This window comes from Neovison vison, chromosome 2 (assembly GCF_020171115.1).
Source record: "Neovison vison isolate M4711 chromosome 2, ASM_NN_V1, whole genome shotgun sequence".
In the NCBI taxonomy this organism is placed as follows: Eukaryota; Metazoa; Chordata; class Mammalia; order Carnivora; family Mustelidae; genus Neogale; species Neogale vison.
Window position 1 is genome coordinate 17,314,044 of NC_058092.1, and position 26,489 is coordinate 17,340,532.

The window sequence follows — 26,489 nt, forward strand, 5'->3', positions numbered from 1 at the left end:
AGCAGGCTCCCCACTGAGCAGAGAGCCCTATGTGGGGCTCTATTCCGGAACCCTGAGACCATGACCTGAGCCAAAGGCAGAGGCTTAACCCATGGAGCAGCCACCCAGGCGCCCCTATGTCTCTATATCTAAGGGAACTCTGTTATTTTCTTCTCTTGTATTGTCCTTTTTCTGGTTTGGGGATCCAGGTTATCCTATCCTTATAAAATAAACTGGACGATTTTCCTTTGTCTCATTGTCAGAAAAATGTAGAAGTTCAAGATCAGATTTAATAAAACTTCCCTGTAAATCTGTCTGGCTCTGGCATCATTTTGGAGTCAGAAACTCCTGAATGCCCTGTCGAGTTAGTTAATGATTTCTATTTCTTTTTGAGTCAGTTTGGGTACATTTGTTACTTTCTAGAAAATTCTCCCTTTCACGTACATTTCTTGTGGTTGCATTACCCAGGAACTCTTTTTTTTCTTTTTTCCCCCAAACAACGTGGTTGACATATATTTTACATAATGTAAAATTCATCTATTTCAGATGTACAATAAAATGATTTCTAGAAATTGTATTAATTAACAACTGTTATCATAAATCAGCTTTAGAACATTTTCATGTCCCCAATAGGATCCCTTTGTCCTTATATAAAATAATAGCTTTATTGAGTTATAATTCATATACCGTACAATTCACCTACTGAAAGTATACAGTTCAGGGGTTTTTAGGATAGTCATAGTTATACAACCATTATCACATCAATTTCAGAGTATTTTCATCTCTCCCATTAAAACTCTGTACCCATTAGCAGTCACTCCCCTCTTCCCTTCCCCTCCCTCTAAAGTCTTTTTTTTTTTTAATATTTTATTTATTTATTTGACAGAGAGAGAGGGATCACAGGGGTGGGGGGATCACGCTCCCTGCTGAGCAGAGAGCCTGATGCGGGGCTCCATCCCAGGACCCTGAGATCAGGACCTGAGCCAAAGGCAGAGGCTTTAACACACTGAGCCACCCAGGCACCCCTTAACTTCATTTTTTTGCATAGTTCATTACTAACGCATAAAAACACAGCTGATTGCTGTATGTCGATTTTGTATCCTACAACCCTACTGACCTCATTTATTAGTTTTATATTTTTTGATGGATCCTTTAGGGTTTTCTATACACAAGATCATGTTACCTGCAAATAGAGCTAATTTTTCTTTCTTTCTTTTTTTAAGATTTTATTTATTTCTTTTTGACAGAGACACAGTGAGAGAGGGAACACAAGCAGGGGGAGTGGGAGAGGGAGAAGCAGGCTTCCAGCGGAGCAGGGAGCCCGATGCGGGGCTGGTTCCCAGGACCCTGGGATCATGTCCTGAGACGAAAGTAGATGCTCAAGGACTGAGCCACCCAGGTGCCCCTAAAGCTCGTTTTTATTTCCCATCTGCATGCCTTTTATTTCACTTTCTTGCCTAATTGCCCATGTAAGAACCTCCAGTACAATGTTGAATAGAAAAAGAGGGAGTAGGTAGACATCCTTATCTTGTTTCTGATCTAGGTGCGAAAGCATTTAGTATTTCACAATTGAGCATGATGCTAGTCGTGGGTTTTTCATAGATGCCCTTTACCAGGTTGAGGAAGTTTCCTTATATCCCTCATTGTTGAGCTCTTTCTTTTTCTTCCTTCCTTCCTTCCTTTCTTTCTACTTTCTTTCTTTCCTTCCTTCCTTCTTTCTTTCTTTCTCTTTCTTTCCTCCTCCCTTCCTCCCTCCCTTCCTTCCCTCCCTCTGTTAGTCTGTTTGTTCTTTCTTTCTTTTTCTTTCTCTTTCCTCCCTCCCTCCCTCTGGCCAGACTTCCTTCCTTCCTTCCTTTCTTTCTTTCTAGTTTTTCATTTTAATTCCAGCATAGTCAGCTTACGGTACTATATTAGTTTCAGCTGTACGAGGGCTTTTTTTTTTTTTTTTTTCCTTAAATCACTAAGTGGTGTTGGATTTTGTTAAATGGTTGTTGTTTTTTTTTTCCTGCATCTATTGAGATGATCATTTGGTTATTATCCTTCATCCTACTGATATGATACATTACAACATTAGTTGATTTTCAGATTTTTAAAAAGATGTTATTTATTTGAGAGAGAGCACAGCTAGGGGAAGGGACAGAGGTAGAAGCAGGCTCCTGCTGAGCAGAGACCCTTAGGTTTCCCCAACCCAGGACCCTGGAATCATGATCCAAGCCGAAGGCAGACGCTCAACCAACGGAGCCACCCAGGCGTCCCTTGTTGTGGATTTTTGCAACTCAACTCAGAAGAGCCAATGGATGGATATTTCGAGGTTTCCAGTGGAGCTATTATGAATAATGTTGCTATAAACACTCAAGTGCAAGTCTTGGCTTTGCATGGACATGCCCTCATTTCTTTGGAGTAGACACCTACGGGTGGAATTCCTGGGTCCTATGGTAGTTTTATCTGTTTTAGGATTTATTTGTTTATTTGAAAGACACAGATTGAGAGAGAGAGAGAGAGAGAGCGCGCCCCGGGGGAGGGGCAGAAAGAGGAGAGAATCTCAAGCAGACTCCCAGGTGAGCGCGGAGCTGGACTTGGGGCTCGATCCCATGACCCTGAGATCATGACCCGAATTGAAATCAAGAGTCGGATACTTAATCGACTGAGCCCCCCAAGGGCCCCAGTAGATTTATCTTTTGGGGGAACTGACAAAATGCTTTCCAAGTGGTGGTAGCTTCTTATGGTCCCACTAGCTAAGTATGAGGGTTACCTGAGAATTGATTTAAACCGTTTCTTCCTCAGGACCTTCTGGCTGGCCCAGTCGTTAAGCCTCTGCCTTTGGCTCAGGTCATGATCTCAGGGTTCTGGGATCGAGCCTTCCACTGGGCTCCCTGCCCAGTGAGAACCTAGCTTCTCCCTCTTCCTCTCCCCCTGCTTGTGTTCCCTCTCTCACCGTCAAATAAATAAGTAAATAAATTAATATCTTTCTTTTTAAGATTTTATTTATTTATTTATTTGACAAAGAGATCACAGGGAGGCAGAGAGGCAGGCAGAGAGAGGAAGGGAAGCAGGCTCCCTGCTGAGCAGAAAGCCCGATGTGGGGCCCGATCCCAAAACCCTGTGATCATGACCTGAGTCTAAGGCAGAGGCTTAACTCACTGAGCCACCCAGATGCCCCAATAAAAATCTTAAAAAAAAATAATACACTGTTTCTTCCTCTATAAAGTGGTGGTAATCATACCAGACTTCACAAGGTCAGGGAGATCATGATGTGTGGTGGATTGAGCAGGGCTCTGGGCCCAAACACCCATAAGGCCCAGTACATGACACCTTTTATATGTTCTCTTGTCTTTACTAATGTCCCAAGCTTTGGACCTGGGTTAACTCACTTGTCTTCAAGTCTTCCCTGTAAAATGACTTCTTGGTGTCAAGTTCCACACCCTTCTTCTTAGTCACAGTCCCTTAACCATCTTAACAGGACCCTCCAACCTAATCCCCCTCTCCTAGTGCCCTCAGAGTTTGTGTCAACCTCTTTGGCTCAGTGGGCTTTCCTAGGGCAAAGGGCTCCAAACTGGCTGACCTCAGGCAGCAGGCAGTGGTCCATGAGCCTCTCCTGTCTGCCGAATGACAGGACAGAAGTTACTCATTGCTCTGCTTGGAAGGGACGTCTCCCATCCCTCATAGGACCTAACTCCAGGTGACTCCTCTTAATCCTTTATGTCCTAGTTTGGGCCTCACCTCCTCCAGGAAGCCTTCCTAATGACGACCCCCCCCATAATGTATCTTACTGCAACTATCACTCTATTTATAATTATAATTATATTTTTGTATGTCTGTCTTATGAACATCCTAAGGATGGGGCTATTTTTATTCTGTCTCCTCAGTGTCTAACACATAGTAGGTATTGATAGCCCATAAATAACCACATCTGTGTACAAAGTATTAATGGTTACATGTTAGTATCTGAGAAAACTCTATAAGAAAAGGCTCTTGAACGGGGCCTTAAGGAATAAACAGGCACCTGCTCAGTTGAAATGGAGGAAAGGGCATACCGGGTGAAGTGAACAGCATGTGTAAAGGCCCTGCAGAGGAAAAACATATTTTTCAGGAACTACGAAGTCCAGTGTGGCTATGGGTGGTGGCATGGAGTGGTGAGTGAGGCTGGAGAAATAGGAAAAGCCACGAGTCATGTTGCAAATGTAATTTTATGCCAATTGAAGGGGTCACGAGGGCAGAGAGGGGCCCTCCATTAAACAGGAGAGACACGATCAGAACTGAGTTTGGGAGGGTGTGAGTACTCAAGCTTCAGCAGCAAAGAGCTCACTAAGCCACAGATCCTGGATCCTGCCCTGAGTTTCGGAAGGTCTGGGGTAGAGCCTGAGAATGTGCATTTCTTGTACGTTCCCGAGTAATGCTGACCTGAGGAACCCACTTTGAGAACCACTGATATGAAGGACGGGATGAAGAGTGGGTCGCAAACTTTCCAAACCATCCAGCTGAGAGGAAGGTGATGGAGACGGAGGAGGAGGGGAAGGGCTCCCATTCTCGACCCGCTAACTTTTTCAGTGTCTTTGTGGTGAGATTTCAGGCTTGGTAATAAGCCAGTGTGGGAAAGGGAGGCTATTTCTGGGGAGAAGTCAGCCAGGCGGTCAGGATAGTCCCCACCTTCCACCTGGGAGGACCAGACCCACACTTGGTAATGACCTTCAGAAAGCACAAGAGTCGAGGTGTCCAGAGTTGTCATTTAATGCCCGATTATCACAACACAAGGAGGTTTACACGGTGCTCATCAAGGCAGGACCTGGGGCAAAACCAGACCAGAGGGAAGTGACCTGTCTAGAGTCCCTGCACAGGGACCAGGTGGCCTGGGCCTCATCACCCTCAAGACACACCTGCCATACACAAGGCTTCTTCCCTCACCCAGGAGCCCGCAGGCTGGCTGGGCTTCTGGTCACCGAGGGTCCTCATGGAAGAACAGGGTCCCAGGGGGAGGTGGGGGCTCTGGGACACCAAGAGGAGCACCAAATAGCTGCCTGGAAACAACCCCAGAAGGCTTTCACTTCAAGCCACACGACGCTCAGACGCGGGAACACCCAGGTGCTTTTACTAGGAACTAAACACTGCAAAACTGGGGCTGAGAACACTGGGGGAGGGGACGTCAGGTCAAAACCCTCTCAGAACCAGCTTTCTGAGCTTCACCATCCCCCTTGTCCTCCCACAACCACACCGGTCCAACCACAGCGTTGCCCCAGAGAAGGGACCACACGCTGCTCTAGCGAACACGTTTCGTGGGAAGGGACACGGGAGCGGGGCCGAACCTCCACAACTTCACGCTACTGAGCTCCCCAGAGCCCCCGAGCCTCTGGTGCCCCCGTGCGACACAGGTGACTTGGGGGCTGCCTTTGGGGCTGGGAAATGTCCTGGAAGAAATAACGTACCTCAGAAAGAAAAGTGGTTTTTCTTCCACCCTAGTTCTAAAGTTTACATGGCCCGTAAAGGAAATACCATCCAACAGACATTTTTAAAGCTCTTGATGCAACTCCTGAGAGGTTTCAAGCGTCGCTGGCAAGTTAGAGGTGTGAGCTTGTCGCCCCCCCACAGCCTGAGGCTTGGCCTGGGCGGTCCAGCCCCAGGGGCCAGGCAGGGTGTGGAGGGGATAGCACAGGGCAGGGACAGCTGTGCAGCGTACAGACCATGGGCCCAAGGGGCAGCCCCTGTGTCCAGCACTACGGCCCAGCATTTGGAGAATGAGCTTGAATTCTGGCCAGACTTTACTAGTAAACCCGTTCCCAGTGAGTTCTGTAGGCCTCGTCTCTCTTTTCTCTGATTTAATTCTAGAAGATTCTAGACAGAGCCAAAGGCGTGGAAGTCAAACATCTCTGTCTTCAGAGATGGGACATAGCTAAACGGCAGCCCAGACACCTCAGAACAGTGAAGCCATCTAGGCCCCACAGGCCCCCAACAGGATTCCAAGCAACACTCCTGTCCCCTGCCCAAGGGCTGAGGTAGTCCCTTGCCCCTGGACATAGTGGGCTTCCAAGCAGGCTTCTGATGACACCTCTGTGAGTATCTGGAGAGGGGACACCAACAGCACGTCTGTAAAGCCTACAAAATAAACCCTGTTTCCAAAGCGGGACATCTATTCCTGAGAGGGCACAGTCAGGGGCCCGGGAAGTTGTGAAAATGACAAGGCACGCTGTCCCCATGCAAGCATTAACTTACACCAGACCCACCCCCAAAGAAGCCCACACCCCAGCTTCGGATGCCAGCTTCTGGGTAACTCAGGAGCCATCCCATGAGGCCAACTTCATATTTAAAACCAACTTAATGCTACAAACTTAAAAAAAAAAAAAAAAAAAAAGTGCTGCCCAGCCAAGCCCCTGAGGAAACCTAGCTCCCTGAGGGTAGGTGGTGGGCCTCTAAGACCACCATTCCTGGCTGCCTCTCTCCAGAGGGCACAGCCTTGGTTCAGCCCAGAGCAGCCCCACCCCACGTTGTGTGGGGAAGAGAGCTGACCTCATCCCTCACACCCAAGGGGGCTGCACAGACGCTGTGGGACGGTCAAGCCTCTGGGGGCGGGGAGCAGGCCAGGGCAAGAATCCTTCTCAGGACCCTAAGCCTCAAGAGGTAACATAAGCCCGTCTCCCCATCAGGGCAAAGGTCTGGTCTGCAATAAACACTCCTGCCAGCCCTTCGGCATTCTGGTGACAAAACGAGCTAAAATGCCACCAAGCCCTGCACACCTCTGTCCTGGGGTGCAGGGGGGTCTGTGTGAGAGCTGCAGAGAAGAAGAGATCCTTAAAGAATTACTCCCTTCAGTAAACAAATCCTTCCAGGGAAGGGGAGGATGATAACAGCAGCTTCCAGAGGGGCTGCTTTCTGGCAGTTTCTTGCTTTAACCCCACCTTTCTCCATATGGGGCTGCCACTCCCTCCCAGGTACTCAGGGTAAGACAGCCCCTGTCCCAAGCAGAGGCACAAATGGAGCCCTCTAGCTGCTTCCACATTCCTGTCTGTGTTTCCCTGGGGAGGGGGGCCTTTCAGTGCTGACTCCCTGGAAGGTGGTTTTTCCTGTTCTAAGGGAATGGAGAGGTAGGGACTTCCACAGAAGTGGGTCTCCACAACTGGAGCCTTGATGCCGCCTCCCCGGGAGGGCTCCCTGCAACCATCCCTGGGACAGAGGAGGCCAGGAACCCAAGGCTGGTGCCTCAGCGGGAGAGGATGGGCAGGAGGAGCCGAAGGGCCTGTGGCCACCACTTACTAGAATTACGAGGCCGAAGTGCAAGTAGACTTCTAGCAGACTGGACAGCCCCCAGAGACCCGGCCTACGGCTATGGAGAAATCGGGGACTGGCCTGGGGCCCAGGAAGCCCTGGGCTGCCCTCGGACTGTGGACAGCATTGGGCCCATCTGAGAAATCTTACTAGAAACTAGAACAAACTCCCTGCTAAAAACTCAAGGAAGACAAACAAACAAAACTCAACCTGAAATAAATACAAAGGCATTAAGTGCTTCTTGATAAATTCAGGGTCCTCATTCACCCCCCCGCCAAAAGGCGAGGGGAGGGCCTTTCCCTGGACCTGGTTGCCTCACCTGTGGCCCTTCATGTGAGAGGTCAGAGGTCAGAAGCCAGATGGGCCTTCCTGGGCCCAGCTTCTATGAGGAAAGAGAGGACCCAACCCCTAATACACTCCTCACCCAAAACCCCTCTCCAAGATAGCTTCAGCTGGCTGGGGGGCTGAGAAAGAGAAGAGGTCCCCCCCATCCCTAGGGCAGCACCTTGTGTCCCACGTCCCTGCGTGGGCAGAGGGCCTGTCCGTCTGTGCGGAGGTAGAGCCAAGGGCAGGCTGCTGGGACAGGCAAGGCCACTCAATTAATCAGCAAATCCCCAAGGTCATAGGAGTCGAAGAGGTCACTGATGCCCTCACCCCCGTCCAGGCCCCACAGGTAGTCATCCTGGTCCAAGGGCGGGGAGAAGCTGATCAGGGGAGAGCTGCATGGCAGGCTCGGGGACAGGAACTGGTCCTCGGTCTGCTGCAGAAGTGGGTGCGGCAGCTCCAGCAGGCTGTCGGTGGCCTCCAGGGGGACAAGAGGCAGGGGCGGGGGCGCTGGCGGCTGCGGGACTTGCTGGGGAGTCAGCGCTGGTGCTGGAGACAAGCAGACAGAGGTCACACTTAGACCTGGTGACCAAAAGCCTCTGGTCAGACCTCAGAGCCCAGGAACGGCCCTCCCCCACCCCTTCCCTGGATGACTGGGCATCCTCTTCTCTCCAAACATGCCTCACACCCAATGGCAGGGGACACGCTCCCTCTCCCGGCACAGCTCCAGCCACTGCCCCTGTTCTCCCACCTCTAGAAAAAGGTGGGATCTCTTGGTCTCCAACTCCTACCCAACTCCTTCCTGGCTGGCTCCACTGGAAGAGCACACGACTCTTGATCTCAGGGTTGTGAGTGTGAGTCCCATGTTGGGTGTAGAGATTACTAAATAATAAAAATCTTTAAAAACAAAAACAAAAACAAAACGGGGCGCTTGGGTGGCTCAGTGAGGTTAAGCCTCTGCCTTCGGCTTGGGTCATGATCTCAGGGTCCTGGGATCGAGCCCCGCATCAGGCTCTCTGCTCAGAAGGGAACCTGCTTCTCCCTCTGCCTCTTTTCCTCCCCTTCTTGTGCTCTCTCTCATTCTCTCTGTCAAGTAAATAAATAAAATCTTAAAAAAAAAAAAAATCCTGCCATTTCCCCAGCACCCAGTCCATTCAGTTCCAGTGCTGTGACCCTGGTCTAGCCCGTCATCTCCCACCCAGACACTTCTCCCCAGTCACTTTGTCTTGACCCTTGTGCTCTAGCTTAAAAATGGCTTGGAAGACAATCCAAGTTTGACCAGCACTGAGATTGCCCCGCAGGATGTAGCACCCGCCGGCCTTTCTGTTCCCTCTGTCCCGCCTCCTTCTGCTCCCACGCAGCCTCTCCAGCTACACTGGCTCGGCCTCTGCGAGCACACCAAAAGCATTTCTCCTTAGATGTCACAGGGCGACTTCCTACACAGGGACGAGGAATAGGGCGTTGGGAATCCCCCCAAATATATCCTGATGCCCAGAATCTCACCGTTTGAGTCATGCCTTAAACCCCAACCAAGCATTCCTTGGAAAACAGAGCCGTGCTGATGTGTCCGCCTGCCTGATCAGCCTCTTACTCGCTGTGTAACTGTGGGCAAGTGACTTAATGTGGACGAGCCTCTGCTTCCTCACCTCTAAAAGGGGGACACCCATTCCCTGCCTCGCAGGGCTGCTGAGAGGACTCAGGGACAGGTGCAGGGAGAAAACCCTCATCAATAAGAGGAGCTCTGGGGGCGCCTGGGCGGGGCTCAGTCAGTTAAGCAACTGCCTTCGGCTCAGGTCATGATCCCAGAGTCCCGGGATCGAGTCCCACATCGGGCTCCCTGCTCTGCAGGGAGTCTGCTTCCCCCTCTGACCTTCTCCCCTCTCATGCTCTCTCACTCTCTCTCTCAAATAAATAAATGAATAAGTAAATAAATAAAACTAAGAAGAGCTCCGGTTTAGCAAGGCGTGGCCAGCCCTGATCTCAAGGACAGGGGTGTTTCACCTCCGCAAGGGGCCCCACAGGAGGTAATCCTGGGACCCCTATCTGCAGATGAGGAAACTGAGGCTCAAAGGAGCCAATTAAATGTACGTGAATGAGAAAACCGGCATGTTTCTCTAGTGGGTTGCTGAGGCCTGAAGTTCTAGTGAAAGGCTGGGCTTGGGAGTGGGGGCGGGGGTCCAGGCTCGGACCCCAGGCCCACCCCTCACCAGCTGTAGGGCCAGGAACCTCAGTTTTCTCAGGAGGGGAAAGAAGGTGCTACCTCCCTGCCGTGCTGAACAGTGAGGAGATAACCCGCGTGTGGAACCCCTGCGGGCCGGACCTTGCTCTCTCACGCTGCCTATCACACCCAGGAGGGAGCTGCTCTCTCGTATCTGTGCCCGCTCTGGCGGCTCAGACTCACACTCTATCTCCAGACCACACAGAGCAGGTGCCCAGTTCACAGAAGCTTTTTAAAAAATCACATTCATGCTGTCTCACTGCCTGTAACCCAGAAATCATGAGGGAGTTTTACGTGTCCCAGTTTTACAGACGTGCGAACAGAGGTTCTGAGGGGCCGAAGTGTCCCACCTACAGTCACCAAGTCACAGCAGGTGACGTGCAAACTCAAGCCCCAGGCTCCCAGCATTGACTCCTGCTCGGTAACAACATTCACATTTACCTCAGAATGTGAGAGCCCGGAGAGATGGTAGAGACAACCCATACCCAAAGCCCCTCCATGAAAGATGAGAGAAACTGAGGCCCCAAAGCGGAAGGGATTCCCTCTGGCGATGCCAGAACCTGGGTCCTCAGACTGCGTGTGGCCCCTGGCGCTCAGACCTCAAAATGGCTCTGCTTCAGGCAAGTACGTGGAGTGTGTGTATGTGTCTGCGTGTGAGAGAGAGAAAGAATGTGTGAGAGAGTGTTTGAGAGACAGTGTGTGTGTGTGTGTACGTGTGTGTGTGTACCCCTTCCAGGAACTGTCCTTCTGTTCCCTTTGCCAAGGATGTCACTAAGAGGCCACACGACAAGGGTGGAGAGGGGCATCCATGGCACAGAGCTGGCTCCTAGGCTGCCCCACCGCCAAGCACTCTGTCAGCCTCTACTTCTTCCAGGAGCACAACTGATCAGTAAAACTGAGGTAAAAACTTCACCCTTACTTATGCTGGAGGCCTCCCCCCGCTCTGTGCCCCAGGTCTCAGAGGACATCTGAAGGCAAAGTGGCTCTACCTGGGAGAGCTGTGCACATGTTGACAGTGGAGTGAGAAGGCAGAACGAAGCAGGAGAGAAAACGGGGTGTGGCATAGGTCTGGCATGGGAGATAGGCCCTGGGAGGTACCCGGAGGGACAGATGGCTTGTGCAGGGAGATGCGCAACAGAGAAGAGATCACCAGAGAAGAGCTGAGGGTCTGGGCTTTTGTCCAAGCTCTGCCTCCAATTTGCTGTGTGACCTCAGAGAAGTCACTTACGCTCTCTGAACTTCTGCTTATTCATGTGTAAAATGAAGGGCTGAGTTAGATCAGGGCTCAGCAAACTTCTGTAAAGGGCCAGATGGTATTTTAGGATTTACAGAATACTTACAGTCTCTGTTACATAGTCACTTTCTTCTTGCCCCCCAACTCTTTAAATACATGAAAACCATTCTTAGCTCATAGGCCCCTTAAAAACAGGCCAGATTTGGCCTGCAGGCAATAGTTTGTGGACCCTTGAGTTAAAGAAATGGAATCCAGCCTGTGTTCTGTGGACGCCCCCCAAGTCTCTTCCGTCTGTTCGAGCTCTGGTTTTTTTAAACACTAGAGTTCTACTTAAGAGAATTCTGGAGTTAAAAAAACAGAAAGTTGAACAATGGCCTCCATAGCCTCAAAGGATGTGTCAGGCTGACCTGCTGTGTGATTCCAGTAAAAGGAAAAACCATCCTTGGGGAAGGGCCTTCCCAGGCTCCCATTTCTACTCCTTCTGGACTCCTTCCCCGAGACCTCTCCCGCCTCTCTGCTCCTTGATAACTGCCTCATGCTACTTGTTGCCAGGTCGAGCCAGCTTTAGCTGTACGGTCCACCTCCCAGCAAGGGGGATCTGCTCCGGTCAGCAACCCTTTCCTTGATCTGTTCCGAGCCTCACAGAGAGAGGACTGGGCTAGGTGTGTAGAAAGAGGGTCAAGACACAGTTCTGTTGCCCAAGGAGACCTTGGGCAAGTCACATCACCTCTCTGCCTCAGTTTACTCATCTCTAAACTGGGAACAATAATGCCTATCTCAAGAACTGCTATGAAAAGTAATGAGATAACATAGATGTACCCAGTACATAGCTGTGACTTAAAAAATCTTAGTTGAGCCTTCCTCCAAAAATCTGTAGCTCCCGGGGCACCTGGGTGGCTCAGTGGGTTAAAGCCTCTGCCTTCAGCTCAGGTCATGATCCCAGGGTCCTGGGATCAAGCCCCGCATCAGGCTCTCTGCTAAGTGGGGAGCCTGCTTCCTCCTCTCTCTGCCTGCCTCTCTGCCTACTTGTGATCTCTGTCTGTTAAATAAATAAAATTTTTTAAAAAATCTGTAGCTCCCATTTACTGCGGGCTTCCTGAGCGCCAGAGGCTTTGCTGGTTGTAGTCCTCACGGAAGTGTGGTTCTAGCTACTGGCAGGTTAACAATGATAAGAATAGCCAGCAGTTACTGCCAGGCACCATCCCAAGGGCTTTCCCTATATGAACTCATTCAGTTTTCACAACCTACAAAGTAGATACTGTTACTGTGCCCAACTTAGAGATGAGGCTAAGGCAAAGAGAGGTTAAGTGACTTGTCCAAGGTCACACAGTTGGTAGTTAGTTCAAACCCAGGGGTTCAAACCCAGGACCCAGAACAGCCTCAGCCCAGAGCAGCATCAGCCTCCTGACTGAGACAAGAACACACACACACACACAGGCTTTATGTAAAGTGCGAGCTTCCCCTTGCCCAACAAATGTTGCCGTGGAGGAGGAAACTCGAAAGCCGGGTGCTCTCCCATTTGCTGCTCCTCTGGACAGAGGGTCCTACCTGGGGATGCCACAGGTTCTGTCATCCCAGGGTCCGTGCTGCTGCCAGGCTGGGTGGAGTCAGGGCTGGGGCCAAGGGTGGAGGTTGGCAGGAGGGGCTCCTTGGCAGGACTGTCGGGCTCCTGCACCTCCTCTGGGCACAGGTAGACTTCGATGGGCCCCTGGGTGCTCTTCAAGTATATCTGCAGGTTCTCCTAGAGGAAGAAGAGAAGCCAGGTCATGACTCTGGGCGGCTGGGCACTGACTCATGGGTTCGGCCGAATGGATGGACACCCCGGCCTCCTACCACCCACGTGAGCAAGCCACACTCCTGAGCTGGGCCCCCATGCTTGCCCGATCTGACCCGAGGGGGACATCTGCTCCTTCTGCCTGTCTGGCCCCCAGGCTCCCTTCTGTGAGGGAGAACATCTCGATTTTCCCTTGGGAAACCACTCCTCTGCCACTCTCAAGTCATGTAGTTTGGGGGGACAACACCTTTCCCAGCTCCAGTGGGTGAGCTCGGGGAGCAGGCTGGGAAGGTCACAGTGATGGTGACTAGTTAGGGAAGCACACAACTCAGCTCAGGTCCCGAGCATCAGACCCAGGCCTCATGCTGGACTTGGAAATGGAAGCTCCCTTCCCACTGGGGTTGCGGGGCTGAGATCATGAAAGGTACCTTTGCCACTGGAAGAGGGAAGCCCACCTAGGAATGGAAACAGCACAGAGAATGGCAGAGAAAGACGGAGAGCGTGGGGTGAAGCGTCTAGCCTTGCCTGCAGTTTCCAAATCTTCCCTCTGGACCTCTCGCTTGGTTTCCCGCAGTCCCCTCCACCCCTCACCCCTAACTTAAGCCATTTGGACTTGGCTTCCTGCTGCTTATAACCAGGAGTCCTCGTACTTGGCCTTCCCTCCCCTGCTTCTTCCCTCCCACTATCACACACCCCTGCCATTCCAACACGCACCCAGGTCTCCTCCCCAGTGCACCTGCAGGGCCCTGTCTCTACTCCTGTTCCCCCTGACAAACGTCCTGGTCATTCTTTAGGACCCAATACCTGTAACCTATGGGCTCTTCCTCTATCTGTCCTTTCTCTGGGCCCTCAAAGCACCTTAAATCTATAAATGGCAACACGACTGCTTCCTTGGGTCTTTTTCCCACTAGGTCCTGAGCACCTTCAAGGCAGGGGTAAGGTCCCATTTATCTTAACATCCTTCCATTAAACGAATTACTTCTCAAGCACTTAGGACATATCCAGCTCTGGGTCAGGGGTACCACAGGCGTGCAGCATCTTTGTGGAGCTACCCCTCTAACAGGCGAAGCACAGTATCGTCACATAGTCACCCATATCTTCCAGCAAACGGAGGGTAAGTGCAATAGAAAAGCACAGGAACTTATGAAATGTGGGAGGGGTGGGGGGGTGGTAATCTGGGAAGCCTTCCTGGAGGAATGAGGTTTGAGTTGAGACCTGTAGGACGAATAGCAGTAAACCAGGCAGTCCAAGGGAGGAGCATTTCAGCCGGAGGGAGCAGCAGCAGAACGTGTTATACTGGGGACGAGCTTAGTGTGGTGGCAACACAGCAGAGAAGTCATAGGGGCTAAAGCAGAGGCACAATGGGACATAATGAGAGACGAGGCTGGTGAGATCAGAGCCCAGAGGGCCTCCCAGGGAAGCAGTAAGAATTTGGGTCTTTAACCTAGGTGAGAACGGATCATGGTGAGCCACCAGTACCACGGCGTGCAGGCCCAGGAGTACAGGGGCTGGTGGGTGCAGAAAGGTGCCAAGAGCGGAGATTGTTTTTGGATCAGTAGCTGATGTCTGTTGTCCTTTCCGGCTCCTGCCATCGCTGCCCCAGCTCAGAGACCACCAATCTTGCTACAAGCACCAGAATGGTTCAGACAAGCTTGGGGCCAGGCAGGGCCAAGCACAGAGCCTACAGCGCCGCCTGGGACCCCTCCTTAACCTTCTTTCCGTTGAATGCTCCCCCTCTCACCTCGCTCCTGTCTGGCACTTCGAGTCTTGTCTGTGGAGGGGCCTTGACAGCGATCACCGTCTGCTCCTTAAAGTTGCCAACAGCACGGATGTCCTGGTAAGTCACGTAGGCCAGTGTAGGGGCATGAGAGTCAAGAGAGGTAACTGGTCAAAATCCAAACCTCTAGCCTGCCAGGCAAAGCCTCTGAACATGTCTTTCTCACTCCTTCCGCAGCTTACAAATAACCAAAAATGACTACCCGCCTTTTAGCATCATAAGCTACCATGGATCCCTTTAGAAAACAAATGGGAGTACAAATCACTTTTTAAATTAATTTTTTTTAATGGTGCCTCTTTACCATTTTCTAGACTATCTTGGGTGCCTGGGTGGCTCAGTCAGTTGAGCATCTGACTTCGGCTTGCATCATGATCTTGAGGTCCTGGGATTGAGCCCCGCATCAGGCTTCCCGCTCAGCAGGGAGTCTGCTTATCCCTTTTCCCTTCTTGTGCTCTCTCTTTCTCTCTCAGATAAGTAAATAAAATATTAAAAAAAAAACTTTATTTCTCAGACTAGATCTTTATCTTTGAGCAGGTAGTAAGACCTGTCTTACTTTTGTACATTTCTCCAATGCCTAGCATACTTATGGAAATATAAGGTGAGATCCTAAAACCAATGAGATGGTGGAGACATTTGGGGAAAATGGATGAAAAGCCTAAGCAGGGGTGTCTGGGTGGCTCAGTGGGTTAAGCCTCTGCCTTTGGCTCAGGTCATGATCTCTGTGTCCTGGGATGGAGCTCTGCATCAGCTCTCTGCTCACCAGGGAGCCTGCTTCCTCCTCTCTCTCTGCCTGCCTCTCTGCTACTTATGATCTCTGTCTGTCAAATAAATAAATAAAATCCTAAAAAAAAAAAAAGAAAGAAAAATCTAAGCAAAGTCCATGTTTATAATTTTAATCCTAGGAATCTAATGAAATAAGTAAAAAATAAAGGAAAATATTCTCTGTACAAAGATATTCATCACAATACTGTTTTATAAAAGCAGAAATCTCAAATCAATCTAAATGTTGATTCTCAGGGCGCCTAGATGGTTCAGTTGGCTAAGCAATTGCCTTCGGTTCGGATCGAGCCCCATGTTAGGCTCTCTGCGCAGTGAGAACCTGCTTCTCCCTCTCCCTCTGCCTGCTGCTTCACCTGCTTGTGCTCGCTCTCTTTCTCTCTCAAATAAAGAAATTAAAAAAAAAAAATCTAAAATTTGATTCTAGGCCTTCTCAACAAACCAGAACATAGTCTGAGCAAGACAGTCTCAAATCATTCTAAACACTAGGTTAAATCACATGAGGTTGGTACTTTTGTAAAAAAATGGTCCAATAGCAACAATTCCATGTGGATCAGGCAAATAGGAAGGATTTGTAACAACATTAAAAACTGTCTATGAGGGGCACTTGGGTGGCTCAGTGGGTTAAAGCCTCTGCCTTTGGCTCAGGTCATGATCTCAGGGTCTTGGGATCGAGCCCCGCCTTAGGCTCTCTGCTCAGCAGGGAGTCTGCTTGCCCCCCTCTCTCTCTACCTGCCTCTCTGCCTACTTGTGATCTCTCTCTCTCTCTGTCAAATAAATAAATACGATCTTTAATAAAATAAAATGTTTGGGGAAAAAAAAAAGAGGGGCCTTAGGGTGGCTCACTGGGTTAAAGCCTCTGCCTTCGGCTCAGGTCATGGTCTCAGGGTCCTGGGATCGAGCCCCGCATTGGGCTTTCTGCTCAGCGGTGAGCCTACCCACCCCCTGCCGCCTGCCTCTCTGCCTACTTGTGATCTGTCTGTCAAATAAATAAATAAAATCTCTAAAAAAAAAGGGGTGGGGGGAAAGAAAAGAAAAGAAACAGACATGACGGACCCTGAGGGAGATTGCCCCCTATGGGGAGATTCTGCACGAACTCTGGATGTTTAGAGTATGCAGCAGGGCCCTGCTCCCTGACCGCTCCCCCCACCCCCAGCCAGACAGGATATCTCTTGTTGGCCTTGTCCTCCGTCAGGTGCTTGAAGCTCAGAGAGCAGCTCTGGATGAGCTGGTCCAAGGCCTGCTCCGTGCTCATAAGCTCCTTCAGCTCCTGCCCCAGCTGCTGCTGCTTCCCGGGCCGGGTGGGGTCTTCAAACATTCCCCTGCCTCTGGGAAGAGAGCCGTTCCCCAGTGTCAGTCTCAGTCGATATCCAGGAGCCCCAACCCTAAGGCTGTCACGTGGACCTGCCCAGACCGCGCAAAACCCCAGAACGGGGTCATCAGCGTGGTCTACAGTGGGGCTCCCTGGGCTGTGCAAATCAGTGGTTCCGCCTAGCCGGCAGGGAGCCGCTGGGAATGGAACCTGAAGTTCGGGGGCTGGGCTAGGGAAAAGAGACAAGTCAAGCCTGACCCTGCTTTTGAAGAGCTCTCGAAACGGTCCACCCTATACCCCAGCGTCCCTCAAATGCCTTGCCTGGGTTCCCTGCAGGTCTGCTCTGGTCTTCGTAGGAGGAAAGGAGCCCATAGGACTCAGATCTGAGCTGGAAAGAGGGTCAGTTGCAACAGCCCAGGCCCAGGGGACTTTGCTAAGCTGGAGAGGGGAATCTTGGGGTCCCCAATTCAAGACGATCTGGGTCCTCTTAGTCTTTACATGTTCTAGAAATCCCTCTTCAATACCTTGGCTCAGCTCCCAGCATGTAAGCCTATGGGATGTTGCTCTCGGCGCTGGCCCCCCACCCGCCACCCCACCTGCTGGATATCGTGCCCCTCCCCCACCTTCACCCACAGCACGGGCACCCACGGGCACCATCGGCCCCAGTCCAGGCACTCACACCCACTGGATGTTGTTCTTGGCCTTCTTACGGATGAGCTGGATGCCCTCCAGCACGTTGGTGATGTCATAGATGCGCCGTTTCTGCACGTCCAGGACCTCGGCAGCCCAGTTCAGGTCCAGGACCCCATCCTTGGATTCACTCAGGAGGTAAATGAACTTCTTAGTGAGCAGCCCGAGCGATGTGTCATAACGAGTCTTCTCTCCAGGGGACTTGGGGGCTGAGGGGGAAAGGGGTCCAGTCACCGCTCAGGGAGAGCCAGCCTGGGCAGCCTCATCCACGGATGGGGACCTAACAGGTACCACCCTTCCCATGAACACAGGAACAACCACTCTCCAGTTTACAGAGCACCGCGAGGCTCTGTAAACCTCGTGGTCGTTCGCCACCTCTGTCCAGGCAGGGAACCTGAGACCTGGAGAGGGAACGTGACTTGTTCAAGGTCTCACAGTCAGGGGCAGGGACAGGACTGGAGACCGAGCCTCTTCTAACTCCTGGTTCAGAGCACCTTCCCACCATAGCTTAAGGGAGCTGTATCAACACCCCACCACCAATGACGACAAGCACTGTGTATAGGATCATGGTTCTAAGCACTTTCCATATACAACAAATTGAATCCTTGCAACCCCCTAAGAGGCTGCTGTACAACTACCTCCATTTCATGGATGAGACTACTGAGGAACAGAAAGGGAAAGTGACTTGCTCAGCTCACTCAGCTAGAAAGTGCCAAAGCTGGGATTTAAATCCAGGCAGCCTGGCTGCAGAGTCTGTTTTCTTAACCATTCCCCTCTCCAGCCAGCTTTGCCAGAAATCAGGAATTAGGGTAATGGGAGAAAGAGAAGGATGGGCTGGGACTTGGGCACATTTTTCGACTTGTTTTTCTTCCCACGTATAGCCTAATGATTATCTGAAAGGAATCAGTCCTATAATACCAAGTGGGGCAGGTTCGTGAAAAAAAGAGACTTTCTTAATGGGGTTGATGTCCCAAGACCACATCCCAGCCGCAGTATCTTAAACCACAAGAGGGCTTTGGCAATCAAGTGACTTGCAAAGTCCTACAGCAAGCTAGCCGCGGAAGAGTTCTGGAAACTGAGCTTTGAAGAGGGTCAGATTCCTCCGGAAGGGGACTTTCGGACCCCGTCACATATGGATGGCAGGCATTCAGCACACAGGAGGCTTTGGTCATGTTTGGGGTCCCTGGCAGACATTACTGAAAGATCAGTGCTCCTAGTGTCTCTCAATAAAATGTTGCAGGCAGCTTCTACCCACACAGGAGGGCCACCTTTCCTGCCCTCCCTGACCCAGCTGGGCTTTGTTTTACAGAAGAGACAGCTAAGACTCACGGCAGGGGGGACCAGAGCCCTGCCCAGATCCCGGACCCTCATGCTTCCCACCCAGTGACATACCTTCTTCATGAGGTCTCCGACCCCCCAAATTTTCTAAAACTCCGGCTGGAACCAGGATGTTGACTGAATATATCAAGAGGCAGAAGTAGAAATTTCCTGCAGCTTAGCTTTCGAAAGACACCCCCCCACCCTCACCCCCTGCCCAAGCAGCCCCAGGATCTTCATGGTTTAGACTAATCCAGAATCCAGGCTTCCCTTGGAATCACTCACTCAGCTCTCTGCCTGTGGGATAAAGACCCCGACTAGCCCTGCTCCTCTCGGAGCTGGAGTCTCTCTTTTAGAAAAGGTCAGACTGAACTAAATACAAACTTTTTTTTTTTTTTTTTAAATGAGTAAGCTCCCAAGTGAAACACCAGTCACTTGAGGTCACGAGAGTGGTGCGTGGTGTGGGAGAGGCTGAGCCCGCTTGGGTTTGGGCCCTGACACCCCTCCCCACCACCACCTGTGTGACCTTGGGCAAATCACTCAGGCTCTGAGTCTCTGACAGCCTCATCAGGGAAAGGGGGACAGTGCTGCCGACTGGCAGGGTCCCGTGAGAGAAGGCAGAGGAAGCTGCTTTGTAAACCAGGAAGTGTGCCACAAATATCACTCCTGCTGATGTGGGTAGGGCCCCTGCCCTCTGCCCCTGGCCTGCCCTCCCCTGCCACCCCCCTCCTTAGCCTGCCTTAGATGCCCCATCTGTGTGGCTTACTTCTGGGGCTGGGGAGACCATCCACTCTAAGGCACTTCCCCTTGGGAGTCCGGAACTCAGGGACTGTGGGTCTCCCGATCCCCTCCAGGTCCAGCTTCCTTTTGGCCTTGGAGAGAGGAGAGAGAGGCAGAGTTTGAGTATCATTCCTCTTTCAATCTTTCCCCGAGTCGGAGCCAAAGCATGGAGGCCACCGGCAGCTGCTTTCTGTGCCTCAGTTTACCGCCAGTCCCGGGGAAACATCTCGGCACTTGGTGAGGAAACAGCAGTGCCTGGCCAAGCGAGCTTTTGGTGGGAAAGGAGTCCTGAACCTCAGCCTGAGGTGCGGGTACTCGAAGACTTCCGAAGCCAGTCTGGCCAAGGGCTCAGGGTTCTGTCATAATGGGCCCCAAGGTCACTTCTACATCCGCCATCCCCAACCCCCAAGCCCAGAGGCTGAAGCAGGGAGGAAGAGGTGGGTAGGACCTAAACCACATCAGGCTGGGGAGCGCCTCCCGCCCCACCAAGTGCACGAGCAGCTGGCCCAGCCTGCCCTGGTGCCCATCACAGCCCCACAGCTGGCCCTTATCAGGGTGGGGCTGGGCATCCGCCCAGCCCCAGGGGACTTCCTGGCTCCGTGCCACACCCCAGGGAGGTGCCCACATCGGGAAGCCGAGCAAACATTCCCCACCCCCATGTTTGGGCTCCAGCTCAAGGGCCCCGGGGGCCTCCTGAATAGACTCCATTTGCCAATCTTTCTTTGCTGAGAGGGGCAGACAATGAATCCCTCCCCTGCATCTCAAGGACAAACAGCTGAGGTCCCCCTGCTCCCCCTGCCTGCTCCCGCCAAGCTTGGGAAACACCTGCTAGGGAAATGGAACCACAGACATCTGCTCCTCACCCCGCTGCCACCAGGCCCCAGTTAGGCCCAGAAGCTGCACTGGCCCGGAAGGGGCCTCTCTCCTGTTAGGGCTGGGCAGGGGCAGGGCTAGGGTACTGGGGCACTGGGGCAGAGGTCAGAGGCCTGGACTTGACTCTCCCAGCTCCTTCGTGGGCTCCCTGCATGTGTGTGTGTGTGTGTGTGTGTGTGTGTGTGTGAGACTTGGGGAAGTACACAACAGCTAGGAGCCTCACTTTCCTCCTCTGTAAAATGAGGCAGAAAACACCTGCTTTGAGGAGCCACTGTGAGGAACCAAGGAGATAACCCCTGCCAAGTGCTCACCCTACGGCTCAGCACACAGTAGGTGTTCAGAAAATGCAGACTCCCTTCCTGAAATCCAGGCTTGGCCTCTTCTTTGACACACCCTTCAGGGGGCCCCTGAGCCCATTTCCTTCCTCTCCCTCTTCCCTAATCACCCAGACACCCTGAAGCTGGCTGGGACAGAGAGGCCTATTTTAACCTCTAACAGTGAGGTCATGCTTGGCAGGTCTGACACTTCTAACTGCTGCTGAGCACAGCTGGGCTGACAGGTGTGGGAAGTGGTGACAGCGCTTCCGGCTATCAGCTCCCCTCCCTGCTCCTGCCTCCTCCAGGCAGTCCTCCTGGACTGATTCCAGGAGACCCGCTCCTTGGTTTGAGGAGCCTGGATATGATGCTCCTCTCGTCCACCCCTATCCAGACCTGGACATGATCCACACACGTCCCTGCTCATTCCTCTTGAAGACCCTCTGGCATATTCTTTTTCTAACCTCTCAGCTGGTGAGATCCTAGATTTTAGGGAATGTGACTTATCTTGTCTCTAGAGAAAGGCCCAGCCGTTCCCTGAGAACTTCCACATGCCCTGGGCCGAGCCCCAACATTCATCACCTGAGTCTCCCCAGCACCACCAAGCCCCATTTAACAGCTCAGGTAACTGGGACCTGGTGAACTCCAACGTCTTTGTCAATCCTGATCGAGGTTGTCCATCTGAGGACCCTTCCCCCATCCCTCAAGAAGGAATGCCAAGAGCAGGGAGAGGAAGTCAAGCTGAGTTTTACCCGGAACAGAAGTGGGGCAGCCCAGAGTCTCCCCAATGCCACCCACCTCCCCCACCCAACAGAAGCCAGGCCCTGCTGAGTTCATGGAACACAAGCAAGAGCCTCACTACCTGCAGAGCAGGGAGAAGGAAGGACCTTGAACGAAGTATCTGCACTGGGCCTATCATGTGCCCATCAGTCCTGCACCATCAGTCCTGGCAATCTCTCTTGGCAGAAGAGAAATGGAGACTCAGAGGGGGTAAGGCATGAACCCAAGGTCACACAGACAAAGGGCAGAGCCAGAGTTTGAACCCAGGATTGTCTGACTCCAAAGCCATGTGCCAGGCCGTCTCAGCTCTTTTGCACACATTCCCCCAGATTTTGCTGGAACTTGAGCCGAGGCCTGGTTGTGCCCACCAGCCCCCCATTACTTTATATACACATACCAGTTCCCTCCCTTCCCTTACAGTCCCTCCCCTTACCCTGTACTTCAAGCATCCCAAAGCAGCAAACTGTCCCTCACCTAAGGACATCTCCCTGACACCTTGGGGCACGGCCCATGGATGTGCCTGAGCCTACAGAACAGAGGTGGCAGAGGACAAGCCCAGGAAGATGAGGGCCAAGACGAGCCAGAGCAAAGGGCTTGGAGTCAGATCCCTTTGGGTTCCCTTCCAGGCTTCCCCCCTTATTAGCTGGGTGAGCTCAGCAAGTCAGTTGACCTCTGGAGCCCCACCTGTAAAATGGGCATACTCAGCTCCACCCTGGCCGGGGACCCAGCGACAGTGCAGCAAAGCGCCTGGCTCACACACTGAAGCCACCATCACTAAAGGTCCAGAGCAGCGAGCAAGGGGGAAGTGCAGAGGGAAGCTGAAGAGACAGGAATGTGCCAAGAGCAAAGGCACATTTGCTCTAATCTGGACCCTCTTAGGAGGCAGCCCCTTTGGCTGTTTCTTAAAGGCTTGGTTAGGATTCAAGCTCCCCACCGACCCCTCGGGAGAAGAGGCAGGCCCAGAAATGAGGGGGCAAGAGATACCCAGATGCAACCCCACTCTGGGCAGCAAGGTGCCGAAGGTGGGGCTCAAAGGAAGGGAAGTGACTTGCCCAAGGTCACTCAGGGAATGAAGCCAGGCTTTTTCCAAGCCCCAAGTCCTAATTTAGGCAGTTAGGGTAGGAGCAAGTGTTCCAGATCCCAGCCCTACCACTCAGCAACCTGCACTTCCACATCTGACCCGCCTCAGAGGGTTGTTCCTTAACATGCTCCTTTGCTTTCAAGCTTCTCAGGGGGACTTTGGAAAAGCCAGAAGAAAAGAAGAAGAACCGTGCAGAATCCCACCCTCTTCACAGAGTCCCATAGGAATAAGACAGAATCATGTAATGTGCCTGGCTGGACTAGGGACTCCGTAGAGGAACATCCCAAGCCTTCCCCAGAGGGTGCTGGAAAGAGCCCCAGACAGCGAGTGAGGAGACCAGGGCTCAGGCTTCTATTCTGCTACTGAATTTGGTTGCCATCCCCGAGGTCCCTTTAAACAGCAGCTCCCCAGTAGATCCTACTCACCCTGCCCTTTGCAGCCTGGCCACAACCCAAGCAGCCACACCCAGGGTTGGGTTTGGAGCTGCTCCAGGTCCCGCCCTGGTAAAATGAGTAAGTGGGGGGCCAGGCCTGCCCATGGGGCTGGGGGCCAGAGGGCATCTGATGGGAGAGGGGGCTCTGGGCCTGACCAGGCCTTTAGGGCAGTCTGATACAAGGAGACTCTCCCACTTCTTGGCTTGTGACTTGGACAAGTGACTTCACGTCTCTGCTCAGTTTCCTCATCTGTAAGATGCCTCATCCCAAGCATCTTGGCCAAGATAACAAGTGTGAGGAGTGCCAAGCAGTGACTGGCACACAAGAGGCGTTCAGTAAAAGAGAACCATTCTTGCTGTGATCACTGAGCCCCTCTGGGAGGGAGCTACAGACAGATGCACTCGGGCTCCTCTGGGAGGGAAGCAGTTCAAAACCACAGCTGTTACTGAAACGCAGCCACTGAAACCCCGCCTGGGCGCCTGAATGCAGCTGGCCAGAGAAGACTGCACCCTCCACTGAGCCCCTTCCCCCGCCCGGGGCACCCAGCTCCTCAGTCAGGCAGTACTGCAGAAAGTCAAGGCTGCAGAGAAGAGACCAGTGATCACCAGCCTTGGTCATACACCTCCCTGCATGACCTTGGACAGATCATATCCTCACTCTGTGCCTCCGCTTCTCCCCGGAGCTACTAATGCCTCCTCCTTCCCAGGGTACAAAACTGTGCTAGGTTGTAAAACGCTGAGCATAAAGATAGATACCCAGTCTCAACTATCTTTGACTGTTTGACCTGTGAAATGGGATAAGCACCCCTGGCTCCCTCGTGCAGGAAGGGGCTCTGGAAAGTTTAACGCCTTGAGCATGGGCAAAGCGTGATTCCCCTAGCAGGGACTTGTGCCTGCTGCATCCGGGGAAGGCTGGGGGTCTGTGCCTGTCCACCAACAAAGGTCTGACCAGATGCCTCTACGGCAGGGAGGGCTGGTCTTATCTCTCTGTACCTGAACCTATCTACACCACTCACAACGAAGCAAACTACAGCACCCCCATCTCCCCTTTCTGGAGCCGCTTTCCAAAATCCAGGACCAGGAGCTGGAAATGACCTGAGATGAGTTAGCCCAGTTATGCCACGGACAGATGCATTTTCAAGAAAAGGAAAGGTAAGCCCAGACTGGGGCCAAGACTTGTCCAGGGCCACACTGAATTAGTGGCAGTCAGGACCAGAAACCAAGCTCCCCATCCACCACCCAGTTCCCCAGGGCTTTTCCCACCCCACCCACCTCTACCCTATGGTTGTTTCCATTCTCAAGGGCTCCAGGAATTCCACTCCCACAAAACACACCCTGTACCTGGTGCCACCACATTTAAGGCCCTCCCTGGCAATGGCCTGGGGGCTTGAGGAAGGAAAAGTCCATCCGAATAGGAAACCTAGGCGCTGCCCCCAGTCTGCACCTGCTACTGGCTGTCTGGGAGGGAAGACTGGGCCTGGGAGAGCCATAGGGCAGATAATTGGGAAAGAGTCGGCTGTACAGGAAATTTAGAGTCTGTCCAAGCTAGACTGGACCTGAGAGACACCCCATCCTTGCCCCCCATCTTAAAGTCCCCCATTCTATGCCTAGACCAAACCCTATACCTGTGCCATAACAGATGCCCAGTACCAGTTTCTGGACCAAACAATGAATGAAAGAATGAAGGAATGGTGGCAATGTCAGCTCCGTGGACTTCCTCAAGGTCACACGGTGCACTGGGGGTAGTGGGTTGAGTCTCCGCACTCCCAGTCCAGTGCTCATTCCACTCCAATGCATGGTTTTTTCATCCCAAGTCCGAAAATGAAGAGCTCCTTCAACTCAGATATGCAGGGCAATGGGTTGTTCTGGAAGCTGAAAGCCCTCTTTTCCCTCCTCAACTCTACCTGCTTCGTTCAAACTGGGTCCCAGGCGCCCCTCCCTCCTTTCCCACACCCGCAAAAGCAGAGGGAGAAGCGGTGGGCGGCGGTGGGGAGGTCCCCAGCATTACCGGCAGCCGGCCAGCCGGCACGCATCGCACAGCTTGGCCCTCCGGTCCGTGGGGGGTGGCGTCGAGGCAGGTGCCGGGCGCCGCAGTGGGAGGCACAGTCTGCGGGTACAGCGAAGTGTAGTAGGTGGTGGTGGTCGGACAGAGCTGGGGGCTGCTGAGGCCGGGCGGCCACAGCTCGGTAGGGCTCATCGCGTGCAGTCCCTTCGAGGGCGGCCCAGCGGCTGGAGCCAGGGCCCGGGGCCCTCGCAGCATGGCGAGCGCAACGCCCCCTCCTCAACACGGCCTGGCGCGCCCGCAGGCACCTGCGGGCTCCGGAGCCCGCGGAGGCTCACACCGCCCGAGGCATGGCGCGGAGGCCAGGGAAAGCCGCCAATGGACGCCTGCGGGGCAAGGCCGGACCCTCCCCTCCTGGCCAGCGGCCGAGCTGAGCAGCGCTTGGAGATCCCCGCTTGGAGATCGCCCCGCGGCGGCGGCGGCGGCGGCACGGCCAGTGGCTGTCCCACCCCGAGGGCGACGGCGACCCGGGACGGCCCCGCGCCCCCGAAAGGCCTCAGCGCTTGGGGTCTGGATGGCTCCTGGTAGGGGTCTCTGGGGTCGCCGGGGGCTCGGAGGAGAAGCGATGCGCTCGGACGGGGAAGAGGGGCCGATTGCACCGACTCCCTCTCGCCTGGCTCTCTGGTCCCCAAGTCTTTCTCTGCCTCTTTTTTTTCCTCCTTCTTCTCTTTTTTTTTTTTTTTTTTTTTAGCGCCAAACTGCGTGCCGCGAAATTCGGATCTCCCGCGGAAAATGCCGCGCTTTGGTTGGCCGCCGCTACTGGCACAGGCTCCACCCCCCGGAAAGGACCGGTTCCCAAGGCTGCGATTGCAACACGAGCTTCGCTGCTTAAAGGGGCCGCCACACCTCCTGTCGCCGGGCGCCCGCAGTCCCTAGCAGCGGGAGAAACAGGCTGAGGTCGGGGTGCGGTACCGTGCAGAAGCGGCCAGAGTTTGCTGAGGAAGAGGCCTGGATTCCCTGCGGCGGGGAAGGGGGAGTGCGGGAAGGAGGGAATTTGGGCACGGAGTCTGTCCTAAGCCCGGACCCAGCAGCACATTACCCAGGCCAAAGGCTTTTGGTTATTTTGCATATAGGCTTTTATATCCTTTTTCTGCCCCGCTAAAATGAAAGCCAGGAACCTGTTTTCTTTCCCGGCAGGGGGGCGATGGGTGGAGCCTAATATTTATACCTCATCATAGGAGGATACTAACATCAGCTGAGGGCCTCCAGTAGGCCAAGCACCCTGCTAGTTGTTTTATTTCATTGAATCCAACAATCCCAGGAGGAGGCACGATGGTCTTCGTGGTAAAGACTGGAGAGACGGAAAGGCTAGGTAACTTGTCCAGGATCACAGAGAGATTCACTGACTTGAGAACTGGCGGTCCAATCTGGACAGGCCAGCTTCTGAGCCCTTGTTTGTTCCAATAAAAGCTTTCTCCCCGCACCCTCCCAAGCTGTGCCTGCCCCTTGCAGGCCTGGATGGGGACTGGGGTCCAGAGTACAGAGCTATGTCTTGTTCTCAGTGACATTC

At 52.9% G+C, this 26,489-nt stretch overlaps 1 protein-coding gene across 1 annotated transcript; it reads right to left on the bottom strand.

The window, feature by feature from the left end:
* Positions 1-5,386: 5,386 nt before the first annotated feature.
* On the bottom strand, positions 5,387-25,177 carry E2F2 (E2F transcription factor 2). The gene is made up of 7 exons (XM_044236321.1): positions 24,926-25,177; positions 19,423-19,528; positions 17,329-17,548; positions 16,507-16,665; positions 14,525-14,639; positions 12,558-12,750; positions 5,387-8,106 (listed from the first exon to the last, which is right to left on the bottom strand). Exons 1-7 carry the CDS (start codon positions 25,175-25,177, stop codon positions 7,829-7,831), a joined length of 1,323 nt encoding a protein of 440 aa, XP_044092256.1. The 3' UTR covers positions 5,387-7,828.
* Positions 25,178-26,489: the final 1,312 nt, after the last annotated feature.

What these genes read in the sequence shown, in the direction of transcription:
- E2F2 (XM_044236321.1), bottom strand. Translation starts at nt 25,177, where the DNA reads ATGCTGCGAGGGCCCCGGGCCCTGGCTCCAGCCGCTGGGCCGCCCTCG. An exon ending in GAGGACAAGGCCAACAAGAG is followed by an intron (nt 14,640 to 16,506) that starts ATATCCTGTCTG and finishes TCATGCCCCTAC; the next exon opens with ACTGGCCTACGTGACTTACC. An exon ending in AGAACCTGTGGCATCCCCAG is followed by an intron (nt 8,107 to 12,557) that starts GTAGGACCCTCT and finishes GCTTGTCTCCAG; the next exon opens with CACCAGCGCTGACTCCCCAG.